The sequence below is a fragment of the Macrobrachium nipponense genome, chromosome 14 (genome assembly GCF_015104395.2).
Source record: "Macrobrachium nipponense isolate FS-2020 chromosome 14, ASM1510439v2, whole genome shotgun sequence".
NCBI classification, from domain to species: Eukaryota; Metazoa; Arthropoda; class Malacostraca; order Decapoda; family Palaemonidae; genus Macrobrachium; species Macrobrachium nipponense.
Genome location: NC_087207.1, coordinates 36,838,857 through 36,863,207, shown reverse-complemented (window position 1 = coordinate 36,863,207; position 24,351 = coordinate 36,838,857). Strand labels below are relative to the sequence as shown.

Here is a 24,351-nt window from a genome sequence, read left to right as displayed (position 1 = left end):
CTTCTTGTTGAGCCATCATTTATATAATTGCTGTTCTGGTTTCCTTGAAAGTTGCTAATCCCCTCTTGTCTCTCTGATATCCTGAGCTGATGGTCACTGGGATTAACCTACACATCTCTTGAAAAAGGGCCATAGATAGGGCCTGGAAGTATTTGAGTGTTGAGTAAAATAAAATATAATTACTTATAAGTAAATGCGTTATACGCAGTAATTTTGTGAGTTTCTTTTTCAATTAACAGGCTTGTTAGAACAAATCAATATACAGTATTTCTCCAACTAAGTTGTGCCAGTCAAGATAGCCAGTACCTTATAACCTCTTTATCATATCCTAGGCTAGCCTATATTTGCCACATACAGTTATGAAATGTTTTATAAGAGGGTTATTACATTACTGAATAGTTTTGTAATAGTTACTGTAGATACAGTTTTGATTATATTTAGGGAGTGGGGTTGCATCAATGTCATATGTAAATATATGTCATAACATGTAAATACCAAATTTGCCTTACTCATTTCTGAATTTTTATATTCTATTGAAATTCTCTAATATACTCGAAGTTATGAAGATTTTCTATCTGATTACATTATTTCCTTTAAATTATACTCTGATAGGTAAGGGTTTTAATTTCATTATTACTGTAGATGGCAGAATTTTATATACTGATGAATTTTCGTCACGCTTTTTCAGCCATCAAAACCCCTCTCAAGTGTCCCGAGTGCCCAATGCAGTTTTGTACTGTGCGGTCCCTCTTTTGGCATTTTGGGCTCCATGGAGCAAGATCACAAGATATGTCCCTGCCTCCCATTTTGCTGCAAGATCTTCTGGTGCCGTGGGACAAAGCTTCAACGTCACGCTTTCTGTCACAAGCACAGGAGCTGCTTGATAAAGCGGAAAAGTCACTGCAGGGTCAAGAAATAGACAAAGTAAGTGATGCAGAGAAAGTTCTGGCTGGGATGGGCACTCATGATATTGTGCCTCCCTTAATATTTACTTCAGCAGCCTCAGTGTCCCATATTACATCAACAGCATCTGTATCTCAGTCGTCATCATCATCATCATGTGATATGAATACAAGCATTGATAGGTTTGTCGAAAAGGATCGGACCCCTCCATTACTGTCTTCACGACATGATGACAATTCAGGAAGTAATGTAGATGTTATTTTAAAGATTCCTATACCAAGGCTTAAACGTAAACTTCAAGCCTTGCCACCTGTGAAAATGGACAACAAATTTGTTAATATTCTTCCAAAATTGCCGAATAAAAAACTCCCCATAAGTCGTTCTGTACAAGCCAATCATCAGTCTAGTTTGCTTGGGCAAAGTAGTTCACCTCCACCTCAGGTTACCATGCAACCAAGTTCTTCTCTGGATATGGTGACTGTAACTCCACAACCACCTATAATCCCCAAGATAACAGTGATACCGAATTCCAATTCTCAGGTCCACATACAGCCTTTGTCATCATCAGGAAGTTTGATGCCATCACAGTCAGTCAACAAATCACAGCCAGTTGTTTCCAGCCAGTCTCTTTTATCATCACAATCTTTGATGTCAAGTAACCATTTGGCATCATCCTCACAGTTAGGGTTGTCTCTTCCAGGTACAACTAATAATAAGAACTCTTCAACAGCTACTCATATCACACTGATACCAATGGATAACATCCCTGCTGTTAGTCACAGTCACCAGGGATCCAAATCTAATTCCACTTCAGTGCGAATGATTGCACCATCGCAGGTTTCTCCACCAAAAGTATCTAATCCTCTTGATGGAGTTGTAGAAAAAGATGGGTTAGTAATGATCAATTCCAATCTTGCTCTGAGAATAGTTTCCTCTCTACCCACCACACTCGACACAACAACCACTACAACGAATACAACCACTATTCATCCCATTACCAATCCTTCTCTAAATAACTTGACAATATTACCCCAAGTTGATGGAGGAAAGAGCCATACTTCTCTTAGGGAAACTGTCAAGAGCCCTGACATTTTAACTATAGTACCTCAGGTAGATTTGAGCAAAAGATTGTCTCTACTTAAAAATACATCATCTGTATCCAGTACGCCTACTACAAGTTGCACAACTACTACCACAACTGCAGGTTCCCAGGTGGTTAAATTGTACTTACTACAGTCAAAAGAGTCTACTCTGAACGTTCCCAAACTAAAGATACCTGATGCTTTTAAAAACCTTAATGGTGTGGAATTTAAACCGCTTAGCATAGTAAACAGTAAAGAAAAGGAAATCATGGATGAAGAAGATACAAAAGATGAATGTTCATCCAGTGACGAAGGTAATGAAAGGAGTATGGTAATTGCAGATATCAAGGAAGAGGTTGAAGAGGATTTAATGGACCCTCTTAGTTTGTGTGCTGTGACCATGGAAGATGAACACTTAGAGTTGTCAAATCATGCCAGTTCTCTTAGTCAGTCAAGTGTTTCCATATCCACTGTGGACAGTGACAAGGCACAAACTGATAAGACAGAATTAAAGCGTCGGGGAAAGACAGTTAAGTTGGACATTGTAAAGTATGAGGCACGAAAATATGTTTGTTGCTTTTGCAATCGTAGGTTTGGCTGGTCTACAGATCTTAAGCGTCATGTGATTCTTCACACAGGCGAAAGACCTTTCCAGTGTAAAGTTTGTCCTACTGCTTTCACAAGAAAATTTCTTTTGCAGAATCACATGAAGCGAATGCATCCTGACAAATGTAAAATGTCAGATCTTTGGCCATAGTGAGTCTTGGCCTCCTTAAACTTTTCATAGGTAAACCTGTGAGAATTAAAAATGCAGTTGTTTAACTATTGAAACTGTGTTGGTTGGTGCTATCAAAAGGCATTATGTCGTTATAAGTTGCAGACCTATTAGTGAAAATAATTATACCTAGTCACCAGTGTTTAGAATATCAGTTTTATTTTTTATGTTGTCCTTTGAAATCTGTATTCTATCTTCCAGGTAAATATTTTAACCACCAATTGTACATAAAGTCATGATTAATGCCATTCACATCATCAGTAGTCAATATTTGCATGCAGTATCATTATTAACTATGTGATTTATTCAGAAAATCAATGTAAACTGATTATCAAAGGTCATCAGGTATTTAGGAAGAATTTATTGCTAAACTTAATCTAATTTGCTGTCACACTTGTCATTTGTTTTCTGATTTTAGCTGTGCTCCCCTCCTTAATGTAGTTTGAGAGCTTGGTGAATCCCCTTGATTTGTTAATTTCCCAACATGTCCGTAAGAGTATGTGAGTAAATGAAGTATTAAAAGGAATTCTGAAGAGTTACATCGATTTGAAATATTTTCTAGATAAAGAAAAGAAACCAATTTTTTAGTCAAGTGTTAAGTTTATTCCCTTTTATTCCATCTTTTTGTATACACCATTTGTGCTTGATCATCTTAAAACATTAGTTATCCAGACTTTAACTTTTGTGATATGTATAACTTTGTGTATGTTTGTATGTGTTTACATGCTTGCAGTGTTAATGCACTGTTATGGGCACTCTTTAAAGGATTATAAAGTGATCTTGATTCTTCAGTTTTTCTACAGGTGAACTGGCCTAGCTGTTTATGAGTTAAAAGTATGTACAGAAGAGCATTCTGTATTCGCTCATTATCCAGAAATCGATGTCTCCTCATGCCATTCCATTCTCTGATAATTCTTCAGTTGTCAATCCTTTGGCAAGAGTACCGGAAGCTTTTTCTTTTTTTGTGTATGTTCACATGTTTGATTTCACAGTTACTTCATTTGGTTATTGGTTGATACAAGTAGGTTGAGACATGTTTATTCTTAGTTTATGACTTAATGTACGTAGGACTAGTTGAAAGGTTAGGTATTAAATTGTTTCAAAATTCAAGGAATCATACAGTTTTTCCCATTCTTATGCACATGAGAGACAAAACAATTTTATATTATTGTATTGATAAATGTTTGGCTACACATTTTTGTATCGGGATAGTGACGTGCAGATGTTTTTCCATGAAAAGAAATAACCCTTCCCTCTAGGTGGCATTAGTAACTGACATACCTCAAAACTTAATTGTTGAGGGCATTTGTTTTTATAGTGATTATCAACTAGGGAAGCCACACAGAGCCGCAGTCAGTCTTCAGAGGAAAATTTGGTTTATTGGAGTAATTCAAATTATTTTTATTTTATTAATAATATTTTGTCATTTTTATGTTATAGTAGTTTGAATACGAGCAGTTGGCAAATCAGATACCCATTGGTAAAAAATAAGATTTGGCATTTTTCACAGAAAATTAACATCAGTTTTTATGATAACAGTTTATGTTAATCTGAGCGAATATTTATTTAGTAATGTAAACTAATGAAAACTCGAGTTCATAATGTCAGTGATGTGTTTAAACATTGAAGATGGTTAAGATTCACTGTCACTGAAGTGTATGCATTGATATCTGGAGTGAAAGTGTAACATATAGTATTTTAACAAACATTTTTGTAATACTTGGTAGACTACCTGAAATTCAGTTGTTAAAGAATTCAAGCATAGAAAATTATATCATTTTCACTTGGGGAACGGCACATAAAGCTATTTGGGTTGTGTAGTAGCGCACAGGAGTTACGTTGTTGAACCATTTGATATCTGCAGGTGAGGAAGGTTCTTCCAGAACATGTCTTATGGTAGAATGTGTTTTGGCTTGCTGCTTATGAGCTTGGAGATATTTATGAAATTTTGTCTACAAATTTATTACTCATGTATTTGGATAATGTCTCAAGACATGTCCAGTCATATTTTAGGCCTTGGCTAGTTGGTAAGGCCATATATGTACACATTTTTCTACTTTTAAGTGTTGTATATTCTTGAATTTTTTGTTGCCGGTTATGACTACCTGGTAACATTAGAGACTTGGATCTCAAGCCAATGAGCAGTAAATCAGAACCTTATTGCCAGTCAACTGTTGTGGAGAAGCTTTCTTCAGTAGCTTGATACTCCCACATAAATGGCTATTTTGGCTAATGTAAATAAAGGGTTTGTTGTGAAACAATTGTAATTTTGAAACAAATTATTTTTTCATCGTAAACCATTCATTAACACCCTGCCTCCCAACCCTGCTGAATCCTCACAGCAGTAACTTTGATAATGCAAACACAGGTTCTTTCCCACTTAGAACCCTAGGATCTTTGAAATTGCACATGCAGTGTTTCCATCTTTTGAATGCTGATACATAATGTGTTTAGGATTTTGGAAGGCCAGAAATGTTTGATAATACAAATGATGGATGTGTATTGATAAAATTAGTTTTGTTTTTAATCTATTTCTTAGAAATTTATTGTAGTGGAGGAAGTTTAAATTTTTTAAGTCAATGTGATGACATTTTACCAAATCTCAACAGATAGCATAAAAAAAATTATGATTAAAATTGCTATTTTAACTAAGATACTGTACAGGCGGTCCCCAGTTTATGGCAGTTCCATTCCGACGGTTTGGTAAACGAAAATCAGCTATTTATGCCGTTGATAACTACATTTTGACACTGATAACGGGTTAATGGCACCTCTGTTAGGCATGTATCGGCACCATCACTCTTTGGTGCTGAAAATCTGACTTTTTGGCACTAGATAAGCACTATTAAATCAAATTGCCGATAACCAAGTCTCCCAATATCTGGGGAGTGGCTGTAATGGGAGTAAAAGTATGAAAGACATTCCATTGGTTATCTTTGTATCTAAAGTTGGGTTTGTAAATTATAAATAAGAGAAATTGGAAGCCTTGATCACAAGGGTATGATACATACTACTACTTAATGCTTTAGAATTTTGGGTAACAGTCCTAATTGGTACTAGAACTTGAAACAATTCTAAAATACACCTGAATTCAAGCGACTTCTCAGTAAATACATATGTTTGACACTTAAGTCCCTATATCTGCTTTTTCAGTTTTGAACTATCAGAAAGTATTGGAAGAATGGCCCCTATGAAGTACAGTATTTACATTAACAAAGCATTAACTAGCACTCCTAGTAATATCCAACTTTAACATCATTGTCATTGTTTACCTCAGATTTTGCCCCCGTAAGGTTAGACACGAATGAGTTCACTCCACCATCTTCCTCTCTTCCTACCTGGAAATCCATCTTAAGGTTAAGTTTTCATCCTTGCCATTTCTGTGCTATTTTCTGGGTATTGATACCTTTTTTTACCTCTGCTTCATCCATATCTCTTTCTTTTTTCTTTTACCCTCATACTTGTCCATTGGGTTTCCAAGTGGTCATCTTTTTATTTATTTCTACAGAGTTTATTGGCAGTAAGTAAAATTTAAAGTTCTACAAGCTTTATTTATATATTTTTAAATATAATTGGTTTTGGACATTCAAGTTTGCATAATGGTAAAGAATGTTATGATGTATCCATTAAGAAATCCTCATACTAAAGTCTTCAAATGGAGGAACAAGTCCACAGTTATGTAAATGTATATATATTTAAATTTAAAACTGCAAGGATAGCTTTTGGGAATCTGTTTGGTTCCCCTTATTGATTGATAAGGGGAACCGAACAGATTCCCGTAAGCTATCCTTGCAGTTTTAGATTTAAATGTATGTACATTTACATAACTGGATTTATTTCTCCAATGTATCCATTATTATTCAGTTCATGAACATTGCAATTATAACAATATTTTGTCTGGTAACATACAGCTTTTCTGGAAATATCACTTTTAGTATCTTCAGAATATCTGAATAAACTGTCCAGTTGGGCAACAGTTTACTTATTTTCTTAAAACAAAAATACACCAAAAATCTAGCAATGCAGCACAGGGGTTGTTTCTTTGGTACTTGAAAATTTAAGTAACAGCTCCAGCATGGCAGGAGTTTGTAACCTTGCTTTAATGAAAGATATTGTATAGAAACTAATATAGGTGAGTTTTATTCTTAGCTGTCATGCAAACTGTGTGCAATATCTAACATATTAATGGGTCAATCTTACATTCTTTGCTGTTTAGCTAATCTAAAATTGCTGTTTAACACTATGGAGGTAGTGTGCAATAGTTTGTGCAATATGACTCAAAATGGTTATTTTGAAACTGGCTTTCCTCCTAAAATTGTTTTATTGTCTTGTATTGTAGAACACAATAATAGAAATATTATTTATCGTTGCTTTGCAACAGGATTTACTAGTAGGTATCAGCAGTAGTATAATATCCAAATAAAGTAGCAAGTTTTAACATTTACATTATAGTGTATCTTGAAATACTCCTAAACATAACATACCCTTTATGTCAGCCCAGTCAATCATGATAAAAGGCAATAGGATATAGAAATGTTAAATATCCAGGTCCAAAACCTTTTAAACTTCCATTAAATAGTTGTAACTGAAAAAAATAGTTGTAACTCAAATTTTGTACTTAAATTTTCATTATTTATGTTTATTTCCCAAGTTGATGTTTGAAATAGATGTTTATAGTGGCACCTCAACTTAGCGGTCGGCTGGGGATCTGGCCCTTCTACGAAATAACGAAATCAATAAAGTAATCAAAACGGCCATACACATGTAGGATACCCCAGCGCTAACTCACATAGCGTGTAGTGTAGTGCATTTCCATGTAAGGTTCTTAATAGACTAATTAATCAGTATTTTGTAATTCTTTTTTAGATTAAAATATTAAAATATTGATGTACTTTTCCAAATTCAGAGATAAATTTGCAGAATGAATTCTTATTAAAATACTTATGATTACAAGATATGTAAAGCTATATAAAATCCTTCACTGTAATTGGAAAAATGTTGCTTTTTAATAAATATACATAACCCCAAATCCTTTATGAAAAATATACGGAGAGAGAGAGGAGGGGGGGCGGGAGCAGACACATTGTAAACCAGTATGAAGTTTATCCTAACATCATGCATATACCTTTAACACATGCAAACTGTAAAATGTTTGACACACATTATTGTACTGTGGATCCCCCGTATTCGTATGGGATGTGTACTAGACCCTGCCGCGAATAGCTAGAATCAACGTATAATTGGAACCCCTATAAAAACACTTAAAACTGTCTATTTTGTTAGTTAAAACTCAAGAAAAGCTCACTAAAAATGCTTATGTCTGGTTTTTAATAGTTTTATTACAAAAAATGCTTTTGATGATGAAATTGATTAGGTAATACAGTAATGTGGATGATATGTCCTGCGAATGACACCCGTAGAGCAATCCGCGAATACACGAGTCTGCGAATACTTGGGTTTCACTGTATTATGTTAGTATACACATATTACTGTACTGCATTGAATAATGTCAATAAAAATAATCTGTGAGAAAGAGAGAGAGAGAAAGGGTGGGCCCACGGTAAAGGGTTTATTGGTTCCTAGTGTTAAGCATCACAAGCACAGCCTTGGAAGCACTGGTCAGTGTGTATGTGTGTGTTTGCTCGTTCACCATCCACCCCCACGGGCACAAACAGGAAAGCCTTAGTCACATGCATGCTTCATTCATTCACTGTTGATATCTCAAAGAGTACATAGTGGTTTATCCACTAGAGAAGAGACCGTTACATATTGGATTTCTCCAGTATGTTGTATAAATTAATTTTATATCTATTGGACGAGGACTAGTTAGTTAAGGAATGAAATTGCTAAGTTGACGTGCTACTAATTCTTGCCTTCAATTTAGAGTTTGGTTTTATGACAATCTGAGGAATCTCTCTTAAGTTATTAAATGATTATGTAATCTTTAACAAATATATATGTTCAGTGCAAACCCACAATACCTTTTAATGTTGAAACAAATGTACCATAGAAAATTAATGCATTTTTTATAAAAACTTTTTTATTCAGATTTATTTGTGAAATATACTACCTAATAGTATTTTGGGGACAAATTATAAATGCACGTTTATATTGGTAAAAAAATGTTTTTAAACATACAGAATGCAAATCCATTCTCAAACGAAAGTGCCAATGTATTGAATGAAAGGTGAGTGTAGCCAAAGTTTGGTATCTAATATTTGCTTATATTTCATTCTTTAGAACCACCAGGTTTTGTGTAGTATTTTAGTATTTTGAAATAATGATCAACAAATTTGACTTCTACCCATAAGATTGGCTTAGATGCCTGATTCACAAGACAAATTTGCGGTTCTAGAAAAATAACTTGTGATTTAAATAATTTCAATAACGGAGATGTTTATGTAGCTTCATAACTTGGAAAGCAAATTTGGTTTGAAGTTTTGTTTTAACTTCTTCCATTAGTGAAAAATGTGAAGAATAATTGTTGATGGAAGACCTAGGATAAATTATTTTAGATATTGCAATAAAGTATTAATGATTTTAAACGTACATTATGAGAGAGACAGGAAATTCGGATTACAAATTTATCATTTTTTTAGGGAAAACTGTAATGATTATGGCAAGATGTGACAGCACATTAGTTCTTTTAATTTTAGTCATTTTACATGTTTACAGCCAATTATATGCTGTTGTTATTAATTAATACCTGTACAGAATGTGGTTCATATTTTTTTTTAACTATGGTGTACTGGTAAATTTTCTCAATGGTAGGATGGATTTAGATTTTGTTTAGTTTTCATACGTATACATTAATTATTAATTATCTCTGGGAAAAGCTTGATAATGCATTCAGTAGAGATTTTAGATATTTACATGAAATTAGCCTGAATTTTTTTGGGAAAGTAAGATTGTAATAATGAAGCTTTTTTCAAAGTAGAAAAATTATGGTAATTTATGTATTGTTAAGGAATGAAATGACCTTGCTGAACCTGTGATATTGAAATGCAAAATCTCTTAAGCATGCCAGAGCATGGACAAAATATAAAAGCTTTTGGACACATTTGTGGCAAAACGTTATTTTAAATGACTAGCACTTATTTTATTTTAATTATTTGAACATATGATACTGTATTGTACTGGAAATCAAAAGTTGCAAGATGTATTTATCTTGTGACACCTATTGTGAGGGAGTATTTATTTCAGAAGAGATTTAATTAATTTTCCTATTTTCTTGTAATATCATTGGCCTATGGTTGCACTTCATCCTTGATTTGCAGTAGGATTTATTTCGTCAGTGGTTTACATAGTGCGTAATGTTATTGAAATGCTTTGATTACAGTCATATCATTTTGTTATAGAGGGTTTTCTCCACTCAGAAGGGAATTTGTATTAAATTCTGTTGACATATTTACTGGAAGACAAATCTTTTATGCATTATAATTATTTCAGTAACACATTTCAGATTTATTTAGATATCTTGTACATAAAATACCATAAGTTTATTTTGGTGCATTTTCACTTTCTTTACTGTTCTAGCCAAAGAAATGATTGCCATCATATTTGATGCCCTGGAATTTACCAGATGTCAGGAAGAGTTCTTGAACCTGTTCAAGTACAATACAGAAATTAGTATAGGTAAAGGATTCTTTATTCCATAACAGATTGTCAAGTGAGTCTTGTGTCTGTGTACCTACCAGGAATACAGTACTTGTACTGAATTGTAACCCAGAAGAAAGGGAATATACAACATCTGTGTATAACCAGTGGCATAGCAAAAAATATAGCAAATTTGAATTTACATATTCATGTACATTAGTTTTTTACATTTGACTTGGGATTGTTGTTGCAACTGTCCTTTGTCTTGTGTAGGATTTAGTTTTTTGTATATACAGAACATAAGTCCGCTTTCAAAGAAAAGTGCCCGTTATTAGAGTAAAAGACTAGTGTGGTCAAAGAATACTGTGTTTAGTATATAATGTTTGCTTTTAGTTATTTTATAGAACCACCAAGTTTTGTGTAGTTTTTTATTATTGATGAACTCTGATACCTGTCAAATTTTGTGATCTATATTTTGGTACGTGTTCTCACATATCTTGTACAGGAACACTATGTAAAATGTACAGTGCCATGAAATGATGTTAGTCTGTAATTTAAAGTTCCTGTTTCCAAGTCGATATTTAAAAGGGAATTTTTTGTACATATGTATAGATACTAGAAGTGCTAGAATCTTTTCATTTATATTGTGTGGAAGAATTTTTCTCATGATTTAGTTAAATTATAACCCAATGTGTTGTAAGCTTCCTTTAGTTTTTATCTATTCCTTTAGTTGTCATCTAGCTGTATACAGCCTTTCCTACCTGTTTCTATTTATAGCACTATATATATATATCATGTCAGAATTGCATGGGTAGCACACACCATTTTTATAATTACAGTATACACAACTACAGTCAAGAATTGAAGTATGCACGCCTTAGTTAGATCAAGTTTGCGTCACTCTGAACGTCCTACCCACATCAGAGGTTAAAGACTGAAGCGTCACAAGGTCTAATGTGTGCGGTCTCTGACCCGCTATCACCTCGTACCCGCAGGTGTCACCAGATCTCACAGATTCCTTGCTTTACAATCTTTGATTGTTTTAACCAGTTACCAACTGGCACTTCAAAAGTAATCCTATTGCTAAGACCTCAGGTTTGTTAGCTATGAAAAATACAAATTGATTTAAAATTTGTCATACTTTAGTCCCATTTTCAGCAGATGAATTTTCATGTGGGATTTACATGGAATGTGCAGTTTTGTTGATTTCATAACTTATACCATCCATATAGTACTGAGCTTGAGTGTTTTCTCAGCATATCTGTATGGCCTTTTAGATACATACGTTTATTGCTCTGCCACCCCCACTAATATAAATGTTTTCAACCAAGAGAGTATCCCAAGCATGTGTATATATATATATAACAGGACAGGCAAGGTATGAGTAATACTCTAGTTTGAGCAGTGGTCATGTAATTACATCTTGATTGGAGTATTTAGGCATTAAAGTTCAAATTGAGGGCTTGTTGCTTTTTTGTAGTTCATATGGGCCCAACTGCTTACAGGTTAAATTTTGTCAAGTTTCTCCTTCTCCCTTTATAAGGGCATTTATCTCATCATATTAGGCTCTGTGGTGAAAAAGACAATATTCAATAAATTTGCTGCAGTATCCATTATTTGAGTGTATCCCGAATAATTCAGATTGCTACACTGCTGTTGTAAGAATTCATGCAGTTAGCTGGAGAGTCCAAACTAAACCCCAAAAATGGTTTGTATTATCTAGATATGAAATTGAATAAATTCATAGTAGATTGAATAATATTGTGATTAAAAGTGCACTTTTGATTTTTAAAAATTGCTGTGGAAGTGGAAGAAAGTATTTATTGATGGTGTGCAATAATCAAAGAATGTAAAGGAAGTATCAGGATTTCAGAGAAGTAAAAGGTCAAATATAAGTACCAAAAAGTGACCCCATTTCATTTGAGACTCCTTTTTGCAGATCTATTGTATGTAGTCTGTTCATCAATTTTTAGAATTGTGAAATAATGATTTTCATATTCTCTGCCTAAGCATCCCACATAGGAAAATGCACTTTGTTACTGTCCCACAAAGAAATGGGGTTCAAGAATCCATTCTTCCATGTTGGTTTTGTTTCCTGAATTTTGTTAGTTTTAAATGTCTGTTGGCTGAATTATAAAATTCAGAGGTCAAACTGCTAACTGAGGCAAGTATGCTTTGAAACCACAGAATCTGCAATGTCATGAAATCTATAGAAGTGGTTGTCCAACTCCAAAGTGGATATGTTTAGGAGCTATTGTTGCACTCACTAGTTTGTCTGTTATTCTTGATATCTTGTCATAATAAAGCTGTAGCTAACAAAACACAAGAGTTACACCACCAGTGCTCCCTTTTTATTTTTTCTGTTGTTATTTTGGCCTGGCAGAACATAGCAAATCTACTTCCCAACTAATTATTATGTATCAGAGGAGAAAATGATTTTAAGTTCTTTTCTATCTCCAATTAAAAAGGAATCAATGTTTTTATTGCCAGGAATGACAGAAGTGTTCTGTTACACCTGTAGGTTATTGTAACCTGAAGACCATACAGTACATACTTTTTAACTAGATCTAAACTTGATTGTTTTCAGGACAAAAATGAAGCTATCTAACAGTGTATATCTTTTAATGAAAATAATTGCTATCAAACCATGTTGGCCTCTAACGCTATAACTTTGTAAGTCGGTTACTGAAAGATAGAAGCATGCATGACATGTTATACTTAGCTGAAAGTGAAATGGTACAAGATAAAAAAAAGGGCATTTTTATGAAATCTAGTCTTGAGTGTGCTCCCTTTTTTTCTTTTCTTTTTTTAAAGTTTGAATGAATGATTTCAGAAGTACAAATACTATATAAAGTTCTTCAGAGCCACATAGAAAGCAGTCTGTAAGCTGTATTTTAAGTGTCAGGTTCATCACTTAAAAATGTTAATAGTTTCCTGCTTTATGCCAAATTTATATACAGTAGTAACAAATATTGTAATATGTTGAATGTATCTGAGACTAAAATATTTTGTCATTTTGTGTGTAAATGTTTCATCTTTTTTATCACAGATTTCTCTTGTGTAGTTTTGTCTAGACACCTTGTATTTGTTAAAATTACTACTCCTTATTTGTGTGAACTTGTAAATATTGTGCATTTGTCTGAGAGAGAAAGAGAGAGAGAGAAGCAGCAGGAGAATTGTCTCTATAATGAAAACCCTATCATTGTTCATAGTGTTTTTATTTCCTCTCTTCACAAAGCTGATTATGGAAGATGTCTTTGTGTCTTCATACTCATCACTATGTATATTATACTTGTCATTTATCTGCTACTCACTTAGAAGAATGAACATTTCAAGGGTACGGTAACATGAGATTGGAAGACCATTACCTTGTACCCCATAGGGAGAGAGTGCCCTCATGCACATGCACCTTGCGGTACACTGTAGACATCACTAGACTTTCTTTGCAGCATCCCTTTGGCCCCCTAGTTACTGCACCTATGTTTTCTCTTTCTCCCATCTTACTTTCCACTGTCGCCTAACAATTGGTTTATAGTGCATCATCAAGAATTTCTTCCTGTTGCACCTTTAAAACCTATTTACTCAATTTCTAATTTAGCGCTGAATGGCTTCATAGGTCCCAGTATTTGGCCTAAATTTTATACTATTTGTTTGTATGGTACTTTTACTTTGCATGGAACCAGTGGTTATTCAGCAACGGGACCAACGGCTTTACGTGACTTCCGAACCATGTCGAGAGTGAACTTCTATCACCAGAAATACACATCTCTCACTCCTCAATGGAATGGCCGAGAATCGAACCCACGACCACCGAGGTGGGATGCTAATACCATACCAACCACGCTGCTGAGGCGCTTAAAAACTAGTTTCATCATTACCGTGCTACTGTTTGTGCTGTGGGTACTGATGCTGTGCAAAGTGAAAAGCACACATCAAATATTTTGATAATAGGTACTGTAGGTACTTCCATTTTCCTTGAAGAATAAGAGCTCACTGAAGATGACCAGTGAACCCAAACCACTTGATTCTCATAGTGCTGGACCAATGGATGTTCATGAGTTGGAGATTAATGACAATTAATTTATCATTCAAGTTATGTAGATAAAAGTCCAGTGGTTAATAACAAAGTACACACCTGACAATTATTCAGTTTCCTCCAAAACACTTCACAGAAAATATAGCATAGTATGAATCTATTTGTTTGTTTGTATGGTATTTTTACATTGCAATAAGGCTCCTCCCTCGTAAAGATGCATGTACCATTAGTGCACCTTACACAAGGCAATGTAGCATTACTGAACTCCTGCTGTACATGGTTATTTGCATACTAGTGCACTTTACCTCCATTCCCACTTCCTCAATTTAATCTTGCTATCCAACCACTCTCTTAGTTCAATTGTGGGGTTTTCTAAAAAGTGCCTCGGTGCTTGGCCTACCATCCTTAAACTTCATAAAAATCAGAATAAATTAAGCACCCCTTCCACTGTGCTTACACTTTATTGTGCACATGACAGCTATATCACCACTCGACTGTCTAGGCCATTGTTTACTATTCACTGCCAGCTACCTCACGAATAGCATATATGAAGCAGGGTTAATAGAGTGAAATATATAAACACAAATGGAAAAAAAAATTGGGCATTAACCTTTTATTAACATGGTATCCAGGATAAATGTACAGCATAATAACATAATATATTTTACGAAACTTCAGGTTCTGTGTTAGACCCAGAACTTGCTTCATCGGGAGTTTCAGATGTTTTTGTTTGATCCGAAATGTAGCGTCCTAAAGCGCCTGATAATTCGGTCTGCAAAGAAAAAATTTTAATTTAGGTACTTTAAACCCTAGACATTTTTTGTGCCTGATTATTCAATCTGCAAAGAAAAAATTTTATATTTAGGTACTTGAAACCCTAGACATTTCTTGGAGTAATAAAAAGAAGAATCTACCTATTTCAAGATCCCTATGCATTCTTTAGGTTAGTCTTTATATGTCAGGCTTAAGATTACTAAAGAATACAAAGGAACAACCAAGTTGCATCTATATTCTTGCAGGGCTTGCCTGAAGGATTGCTCTAAAGTGGGAGTTAAGTTGATGGAACCATGTTGAGGTTAATGATGTTAGTTAAGCAAGAAGAAACCACATGAGATGGCAAAAAGTAATGCTAAAGGGGACTAAAGAGGGACTATATAGGCTATGTACCCAAGTTTGGCTTTACATACAGCCAATTTCAGACAGTGCACCTCCATGAGTGCAAGTGGTAAAGAAAAAGGGTCCTCTGAAATTGAACAAATTATATCTTCACTGTGGTTCCATTTCCTCCACCTCTCACTTCCAACCTCCCATTTCAGAGTTATTAAATAAATCTGAATTTTCCCATCTAAGGTCTTGTCTGGTGCTCCGTGAAGCCAAGCTAACATTTTCATGTACTATTCTGTTTGGGGTGGCATGAAGGAAACTTCCAAGCCATTCCTCTCATATCTCATCTACTGACTTCCATAATGTAATAACTACAATATTGATAGTATATGCAAGGGAATCTGTGGATATGAAAAAAGTAGTACTGATATTCAACACACTCAGATCACTAACAGAATAAATCTGCATTTTCTACTTGGCCAGATACAGTTGCAATGCTTTGTATGAATTTTCATCCATTACCTTTTATCTCTTAACCTGGCTGTCCAACTTCAACATTGACTAACTCAAATTTTTACCTACCACTTATGAAAAAATACCTTGGGCCAACCATTTGAGTCTACAAATATGACTTGGTGGTTTTACTAAATTATTTAATAAAACTTGCTCAACCGTAAAAGTCAGCAGGAGAGTGTTTCAAAAGATAAAGTATGCTCCACTGGCAGTTTTCCTACAAACATATGTACCAACTGAAAAATCTGGTGTTTCATCATACTATACCATATTTTTTCCTTTTTATAAAGAAGCCTTGTCTTGATTTTCATTTGTGCACAAAAAAAAATATATAATTTTACTATGGTGAAAAATTTTCAAAAAACATACCTGATGATGAGTGAGATTCTGGGAAAGTTGCTGAAGGGGCCTGTGAAGAATTCCAACAAGTTGACCATGTAATATTGGAAGAGGTGGCAAGGCAGCATAACGCTGTAGATCCGTCACATTCATTAGACGTCCCTCTACCACTCCTGCCATAAGCACTAGACCTCTCACTTTCTTCATCATCCTTAGCAACTAGAATAAGAAAATAAATGTTGAGGATTCATTCGACCTGCCAATACAATTGGGCCTTGAAATAGCTATGTAAATAATAAAAGTACAATTTTGTTATAAAGCTCATTTCCAGTGTTTAAAATGTTCGAGTAACAGAAGATAAAACTTGACCCTGCCACAAAGTGTGCAGTGTAACAAGCAAGAATTTCTAATATTTGTAAGCTGCAAGAAAATAGCCCTAATGCTCAAGTAACTACGCATCTTATCAAAACCACTGTAGCCATACCCTATAAGCATGGTCACATATGTAAGCACAGCTGTCATGACATACATAACTTTTTTTTCTCTAACAGATGGTTGTCTTTAGAGTTATCAAAAAGAACATATTTGCACTCAGAACTACTACACTGTATTCTACTTTTTGTATCTCCTTATCTTTTTCTGAAAGTACAGAACATAGATTGTTTGAAACATTCATTGCAATAAATATTTTCTGCAATTTTTTCGTAACAAAAATGTTTTCAATATCACCACAATGTCTTTCTTTTTCAAACCCTGACTTTCTTTTCACTGCTTTGTGGGGACTTTTGGAGGAGGTGTAGAATTGGAAGGGTTAGAGGGAGATGAGGTGGAGGCAACATGTGCTTGGCTCCCTTGGGCTATACTTGTGTTGTTGTTTGGAAACTTTGCCTCTCTTGCTTTCTGAACATTTTCAGCACTTCTCTTTAGATACTCCTTGTGTCGAGGCATTGCTTAGATGCATACACAAACAAATATGGGCTCAGTATACAAAATAAGTAGAGTAGAATGCATGTGAAAGTATGGGGATTGTGATAACTTTTTTTGCAAAATACTGCAAAAAAAAAAAAAAAAAAAAAACTTAAGAATTGATATTTCGACCTGAAAATTTCAGAACGGTGCCATGACAACGACCTTACCAGTCGATATTTCACTAGAATCAAATTTCCAAAAATATTCTTGAAAAAACAGCAACCACCCCCTTAATCTTTTTGTACCAAAACTCTATAACTATCAGAAAAAGTAATACAGGTTATATTTTGAGATACAAATCATTTGATCTTTATATCTTTTAGTTTTTAGGTGGCAATGTTTTGTCTCCTTGCTTTGCTTGTTACTATCACTGCTTCTACCTAACTGGGAGGTAGCACTCATAAAAGAAATTCTGCACTTGTGAAAATTCAGCAGAGGGGAAGAGAGGGATGAAGAATTAATACAGACAACTACGTAAATACATCGAAGCTAAAATAATCCACTCCAAGACAGAATTCTCTGTTGCTGAGGTCTAATCTATCAATTATGGAGTACGTAGTAAGAATTCTGGGTGTTAAGAATATATATACTAGGTACTATAATTATTATTGCAGTATAAGCCAAGCTACAACATTACCGTGAAAACAGACTGCTACAAGCCCAGATGTCCCAATAACAAAAGCAGCCCAATACAGAAAAGGAAACTAAGAACAGAGAAGTAAATGATGCAGTATAACAGAAAGAAACGAGGAATATAAAATAAGGTAAATAACAGCAAAGACAGACAACCTAGTTATATAAGCTAGCAAATAAACTAAGAAGTGACACCAAAAAATAAACAAATCGCTTCCACATCGGTTGAACATAAGGAAGTTTTTTCATTACAATATAAATTATAAAATCCACTTATCAAACAGGTAACTTTGCCACTGACTTCCAACTGTAAAAATTATGTACATAATTACAAATAACAACTCAGGCAAACTTGATGGACCCAACAACAAAGCTATATATCAATGGGTGAAAAATTGGGTGTTAACCCATCAATATAGTATTGTTGCTGGGTCCATTAAGTTTGCATGTGTAGTTATATGTAATTACATCATTTTTACAGTTGGAAGTCTTCAGTGGCAAAGTTACCTGTTTGATAAGATTTTATAATTTATATAATGTAATGAGAAAACTTCCATATTTTCAACCTAAGTGGAAGTGCTTTGTTTATTTTTTAGATAGAGAACTGCAACAAAAACAGGTCAGCTCCCAATAAAAATATATGAAAACTATTTCTACAACTCTACTTGTAAATTCTCATCTTATCCTACGTAATTCAGCTTCAGATCCTAAGACAGTGGTAGTGAGCTAATATAAATAATACTAATGCTCATCTTAACCAGGGTACTTTAGCTTCAGTTTCTAAGCAATATGTTGTTCTGGACTGATCTACACAATACTCATCCTACCCTCGGTATTTTAACTTCAGTTCCTAAGAATGTGGCAGTTCTGGAGTGATAGAGTTGAAGGAGGGCTTCATACTTGGTGCCTGTCAATGCCAGTTTAACAATCTGTAAAAGAAATAGAAATTTAGTCAAGAAATGGTTCAGAGATTAACTGTAAACCTTAATCAAATAATACAGTTTTCCATAGTATTAGATGTTTTCAAACTAAACATGCACACATACATGAAAATACTGTTATTAGTTGATACAACTTTTAATAAGACCACTGAGGTAAAATTCTGATCTCTAATGACCCAGTCCCAAGATTTTAATCTAAATACGGTACATACTATCAGACATGTTCAATAACCACTCTAAAAACAATTTACAGTTGGATGAACTAAACAATTTGAAGATTCTGATTACATTTAGAACATGTCTACTTTCATTATTGTCACATCCACAAATCCACAAATCTTATTTATTCAAGATGAAGAATTTTAGATGAAATAAAATTAGGCCTAATGAACTTGCAAGTTGAAATATACCTTTAACTTGCAAAATTAATCTTTTTACTTGGTCTAGACCAGACTTCTTACAAATTTCAAGGCATGATGCAATGCATTACATGATGATCAAACACTAAAACTGAACTATAGTACTTGTACATCATTCAGCCAAAGTCTCTGCTCTTGCTAAGTCAACTGAAGTTGTAAAAAAAATGTCTTAGTAAGTTACAATTTTTATAGGAACAAAATTATAATTTTCACCAAAATAACAAATTTTTAATGAATTTGTATTTTTCATAACTAACAAACCTTTGGTCTTAACATTAGGATAAATAACTTGGCGCCAGCTGGAAACTGGTAAAGTTAAAAAATTGAGTACGCAAGGGACTATTGGCATCTGCGCTTGGTCACGAGTCATGTGGAGCCACCCACATACCCCTCTTTAACTCGTGATCCTGTTAGTTATTTTCTTACCATCTTTAAGAGAGGACGGGGTTTGCTTACGTCCTTTTAGAGCCGGTTTCGTTAGATAAGAAGTAAAGTCTTTTCATCTTACCTCTTTCTTACAAATACTTCAGGCCAATCAAATGAGTTAAAATCTTACCTCAAGTGTCTAGCTGTACTAATTTTAATAACCAATGCTTATTAACCTTAACATACCTTGTTATTAACCTTAACATACCTTATTATTACAATGATGATAATATAAACCTATTTTTGATAGTTGTATACGATTAGCAAAAAGCTCTGGTTCACTCATGGGATTGCGATGAAACACTATTATGACATTAGATTCTTCAACTTTTGCAAGCATTTCCTTAGCCAGTATCTGTTCAAACTGATTAACCTGGAAAAAAGACAAAAAGGTTACTGTTATCAATACAGTTTCTTAAAAACCAATGCAATTCTCAAAACTATTTGGATCTATATATTTCTCAACTAAAATCACACCATGGAAGGACCACAGCTATCCATGTATCTCAAACAATAGTAGTCATCATGGGAAACCACAAGATAATTTTAGTATTCTCCTGCTAATAAGGAAATATGGTGCCACAGAACAGATAAAGTTGGTCCAATATTTATGAGCCAAAGAAAATAAAAATAAAATGTCACGATATGGAAGGCAAACACTGTATGTATGTGTACAGGCATGGTTTATAACTAACAAAAAAATATAATATAGTGAAATACATACACTGCAATTCTGAAATTAAGGTAAAATTAAACACTACTGCATGTGTAAAGGGACTTAAAATAATTTCAATTCATACCAAACGTAGTATTAAAGCATTCTAAGGCTACCGAGTCTATAATTTATGTATAGTAGTTCTGCATGCAATTTGTTATTTTCCACTAAACTCAATACAACACCATTTTAGTAAATACGTCTACTTAATGCAAATGTTTTTTATTAAATACTCTCACTCAGCATATTTTTAATAAATACTTTCAATCACTACAACATCTTTGTATTAAATTCTTCTATTCAATACAATATACTTATATATAATAGAATCTTCCCACCAAACTCTAGTCAGGACTTTACTATTCAATGATAGTATTCTATGGAGGGTGGGTGGAGCAGAGAACAAGTTTCCCTGGCTGGGAGGGGGGGGGGGGGGGTAATGTAGTGTGGGATGGGTGAAGAGGAGTATAGTCAGGTGTTTGGCTTAGTTAGAGCGTTTGTTTTGTTTTTTACATTTATGCCATTTTCATATTTATTAAAGGATCAGCACAGCAATGTACTGTAACTTGCAATGAAATACAACAAGCACAAAGCAAAAAGAAAATATGGAGAGAGAGAGAGAGAGAGAGAGAGAGATCACATATGTACATTAAAGCCTATAACACACTCACTCCTTCCATTTTCATTTTTATTTTATGCTACACTATTCTCAAATTTATTTTCACAACATATAAAAGATATAAAATATTAAAATTCATGACAACAAAGAGATAAACACATTTGATATCTTTAGCATGTGTATATACTGTACACACACACACACTATGTACCGTAGATGGTATCAAGACTAGTCATAAATGGCACAATGTGTAGCACAATAGGTTGCTGATACCTACAAATTGACATTTTAAAAATTTCTAATTAGAGATCAAATATTAAGTGATAATATATTCTCTTGAGTCCTATTACAGTATGTGTGAGAACCAAACTACATATGAGTCAACTACACTTATCATGCAATATTGTACAGTAAATTAAGAGCAAAAAAAGAAATAAATGGAAAAAAAGGCAACATGTGATACTGCACTAAAAAACACACACAAAGTAAAAGAGGAGAAGGAGGAGGAGGTGGTGTTGAATTTTTAAACCTTCTCACAAGTTTTTAACAAGTCCAGACATCTAAGCACCAAGGGCAACGCACACAGGTGATAGAGAAATAGTACTTTTTCTATTGGTAGATTTGTTCTTTTTTGTGCAGTACAATCCATTTTACTTTTTGAGTTGAATGAAAAAAAATTTTTGTGTAACCTATGTTACTGCATGTTGCATATGAGAGATAAAGAGGTTTAGTTTTTTTTAGTGTACAATGTATATTACACTGTTTGGAGAAAATTTAAAAAAATTGTTTGTGCAACCTATCGAACTGTGTATTAAATAAGAGAGAAAAAAAAGGGGTTTACTTTTTATGTGCACAGTGTATTAAACAGTCATTGGGAAAAATAGAAAAAAATTAGTTTGTGTAACCTACTATACTGCAAGTTGCATTAATGAGGAAAATGAGGATTTGCTTTTTTAAGTGTATTTATAGAGTAATAAGGTAGATAATTGCTTTTTGCATTATTTTTCATTTTAAAGTGTGATGGTTATTGTTCATAAGCATATTTAGTGCTTAAAGTTATGCGGTATTGATATGGTGGGGAGGATAGGAAGGGTACGGAGTTGCCTTTGAACACCCTGATGATTGAGGGATCACTATTAATAATCTTATTTTGTTTGTGAATACAGACAGTCCCCAGCTTACGATGAGGGTTCCATTCTTGAGATGCCAGAAAATTGTCAAAAATCATAAGAAAACCTTACTTTTAATGTTTTGGGTGTATTGAAAACTATGTAAACTGCATTTTTATTGCATTTTTCATAAAAAAAAAAACTTCAAATATTATTTTGCATTTTTTGAGCTACAATTCTTCCGCCAGATCAGCGTGGTAAGCGATGTAACCCTGGAACATGGGTCGTAAACCGGGAAATAATTTCTGATGAATATAATTGAAAAGCATCGTAACCTCGAAACGTGGTAAGCCAGGGACTGCCTGTACATTATTAAAATAGATATGAAATAAAAGTTAAAAAATTAAGAAATTACTATATTGTAAGTTGCAAAACTGCTGAAAGGCATTACCTCCACTTCATCTTTCTTCAGAAAATTTTCTCTCTTTTGGCATGATTCAGAAACAGGAATATCTTTCAATGGATCTTCATACTGAGGTTTTGTAAGTGCCAGAATGACTGCCCGTCGCCAATGAGGAATAGCTGGACGACGGAGATTTGGTATTCTGGTTCTATGTCGTACTGTCTGCAGTAGTGGAAGGCCAAAGTTTGTCCGTAAAAGTTGACCAAAACTCCTCAGTGCCATATTTTTTCACATAAAAAACCTCAGAATAATAAAACTGGAAGGAAAAAGATGTCAAGAAATTAATGCACCTACTTGGCTGACATAAAAAAAAAACAATTATTTAGTAGATGTAGCAATTTATTGTACTGTACTGTACGTAATGGCACTCTTACACGTACTATCAAACCACATCACATAGCCATTCTGTAAATATATGCAAAAGACAATACTACTATCATACAATAGTGAGGCACAAACAAGTAAAACAATAATCTTTGCAAATTCTAAATTCTAAAATTTAAAATGAAAACCTTGAAAACCCATGAAATCAATAACTTTACTATTTTGTTGAAAAATGCAGTGCAGCATACTATTTCTTAAAATGTAGGCTTATTAAAAAAATGCCAATTGGGAAGGAGGCTTCTATAAATGAATTTTAATATAAAGCTAACTAGTTGGCTTTCACTGGTGAACATACCTTGCATTTAGGAAGGAAGCTTGCATACTACACATTCTCTTTCGTCACTTGTCTTGTACATGTACTGTATAACTTTTTAAATCATATCTGCCATTACTATCACTACTGTGATTAATGCAATGAAAGCTCTTTAGACCTCATCATAAAACTTAGGTACAAAAGGGTACATAAAGGAGAATCATTAGAGCTGCCTACCATTCAAAGAAGATTGTTGACATCTGAAGGAGGGCAAATTAATGCTTGACAGCACAAGACAGCTAGTTATGGATTAATTGAAGACAACTAGCCCAAGGAAACTATGGCTGGGGTTTAAGAGATGAAGCTCTTGCTTTTATACTGTGGTTCCCATGGTAGATTTGAGTACCCACTAGGAAGACAGTATTACTGTAACTTGTAGCTCAGGTTAGGGAGTAAACTCCAAACTATCTAACAGGGAACCTGGCAAGGATGCTTTAGTTACTTTAGGTTATGATATATAAATTTTATACTAACGATTCCCCAAAATGCTAAATAAAGATGTTAAAGTGAGTGAATACAGTGATGTATGGCAAACAAATTTCTAATAAATACAAAGCACATACTTTGTGATTGCCTTCTTGTGCTTTTGTGCATTTTTTACCTTTACTGTTAAGGCAAAACAACTGATTATTCTTGAGTCAATATGATGGGGCATGGGAAACTTGAGCTTTTCGGGTGAAGACAAATACCTACAACAACAATGGTGAATAACACTCAAAGCACAACAGAAGCAATGAGAAAGTATGTATGATTCAAATCTTTTTTAAAAAAAGGTCATCACATTTTCTCAAATCCCTATAATGCAAAAGGTCCCTAAGGAAATCAGTGTCTAATATCTTTCCTGTGATTTATCTTCCCCAAATCTCCAATTTCTCTCCAGCCATCTGACTCCTAATATTCTTCTTAACACTTCACATTGTACTGTATTCACAACTCAACACAAATTTTTGGATGTATCGCTATCATGCCAGGATCCAAGTTCATAAAGTAAAACAGATTGTATTTATGTATA

General features: G+C 34.0%; 2 protein-coding genes across 5 annotated transcripts in view; one reads left to right on the top strand and one right to left on the bottom strand.

Annotated features, from left to right (window-relative positions):
• The window catches only part of LOC135226472 (uncharacterized), a 28,898-nt gene extending 15,335 nt beyond the window's left edge, over positions 1-13,563 (top strand). Inside the window, 1 exon segment of the mRNA XM_064266077.1 lies at positions 689-13,563. Coding sequence (XP_064122147.1) covers positions 689-2,742 — 2,054 coding nt within the window. The 3' untranslated portion in view covers positions 2,743-13,563.
• Positions 13,564-14,980: 1,417 nt separating this feature from the next.
• Positions 14,981-24,351, bottom strand: part of LOC135226470 (large ribosomal subunit protein uL10m-like) — a 97,289-nt gene continuing 87,918 nt past the window's right edge. For 3 of the 4 annotated variants that reach the window (XM_064266076.1, XM_064266073.1, XM_064266075.1), the window contains exons 2-6: positions 22,631-22,898; positions 19,945-20,109; positions 18,778-18,879; positions 16,379-16,567; positions 14,981-15,164 (exon numbers count right to left, since the gene is read on the bottom strand). In XM_064266076.1, coding sequence (XP_064122146.1) covers positions 15,057-15,164; positions 16,379-16,567; positions 18,778-18,879; positions 19,945-20,109; positions 22,631-22,864 — 798 coding nt within the window. In that variant the 5' untranslated portion in view covers positions 22,865-22,898 and the 3' untranslated portion in view covers positions 14,981-15,056. Of the gene's footprint in view, positions 15,165-16,378; positions 16,568-18,777; positions 18,880-19,944; positions 20,110-22,630; positions 22,899-23,516; positions 23,760-24,351 lie in introns of all 4 variants that reach the window. The other variant, XM_064266074.1, reaches the window with a different exon arrangement.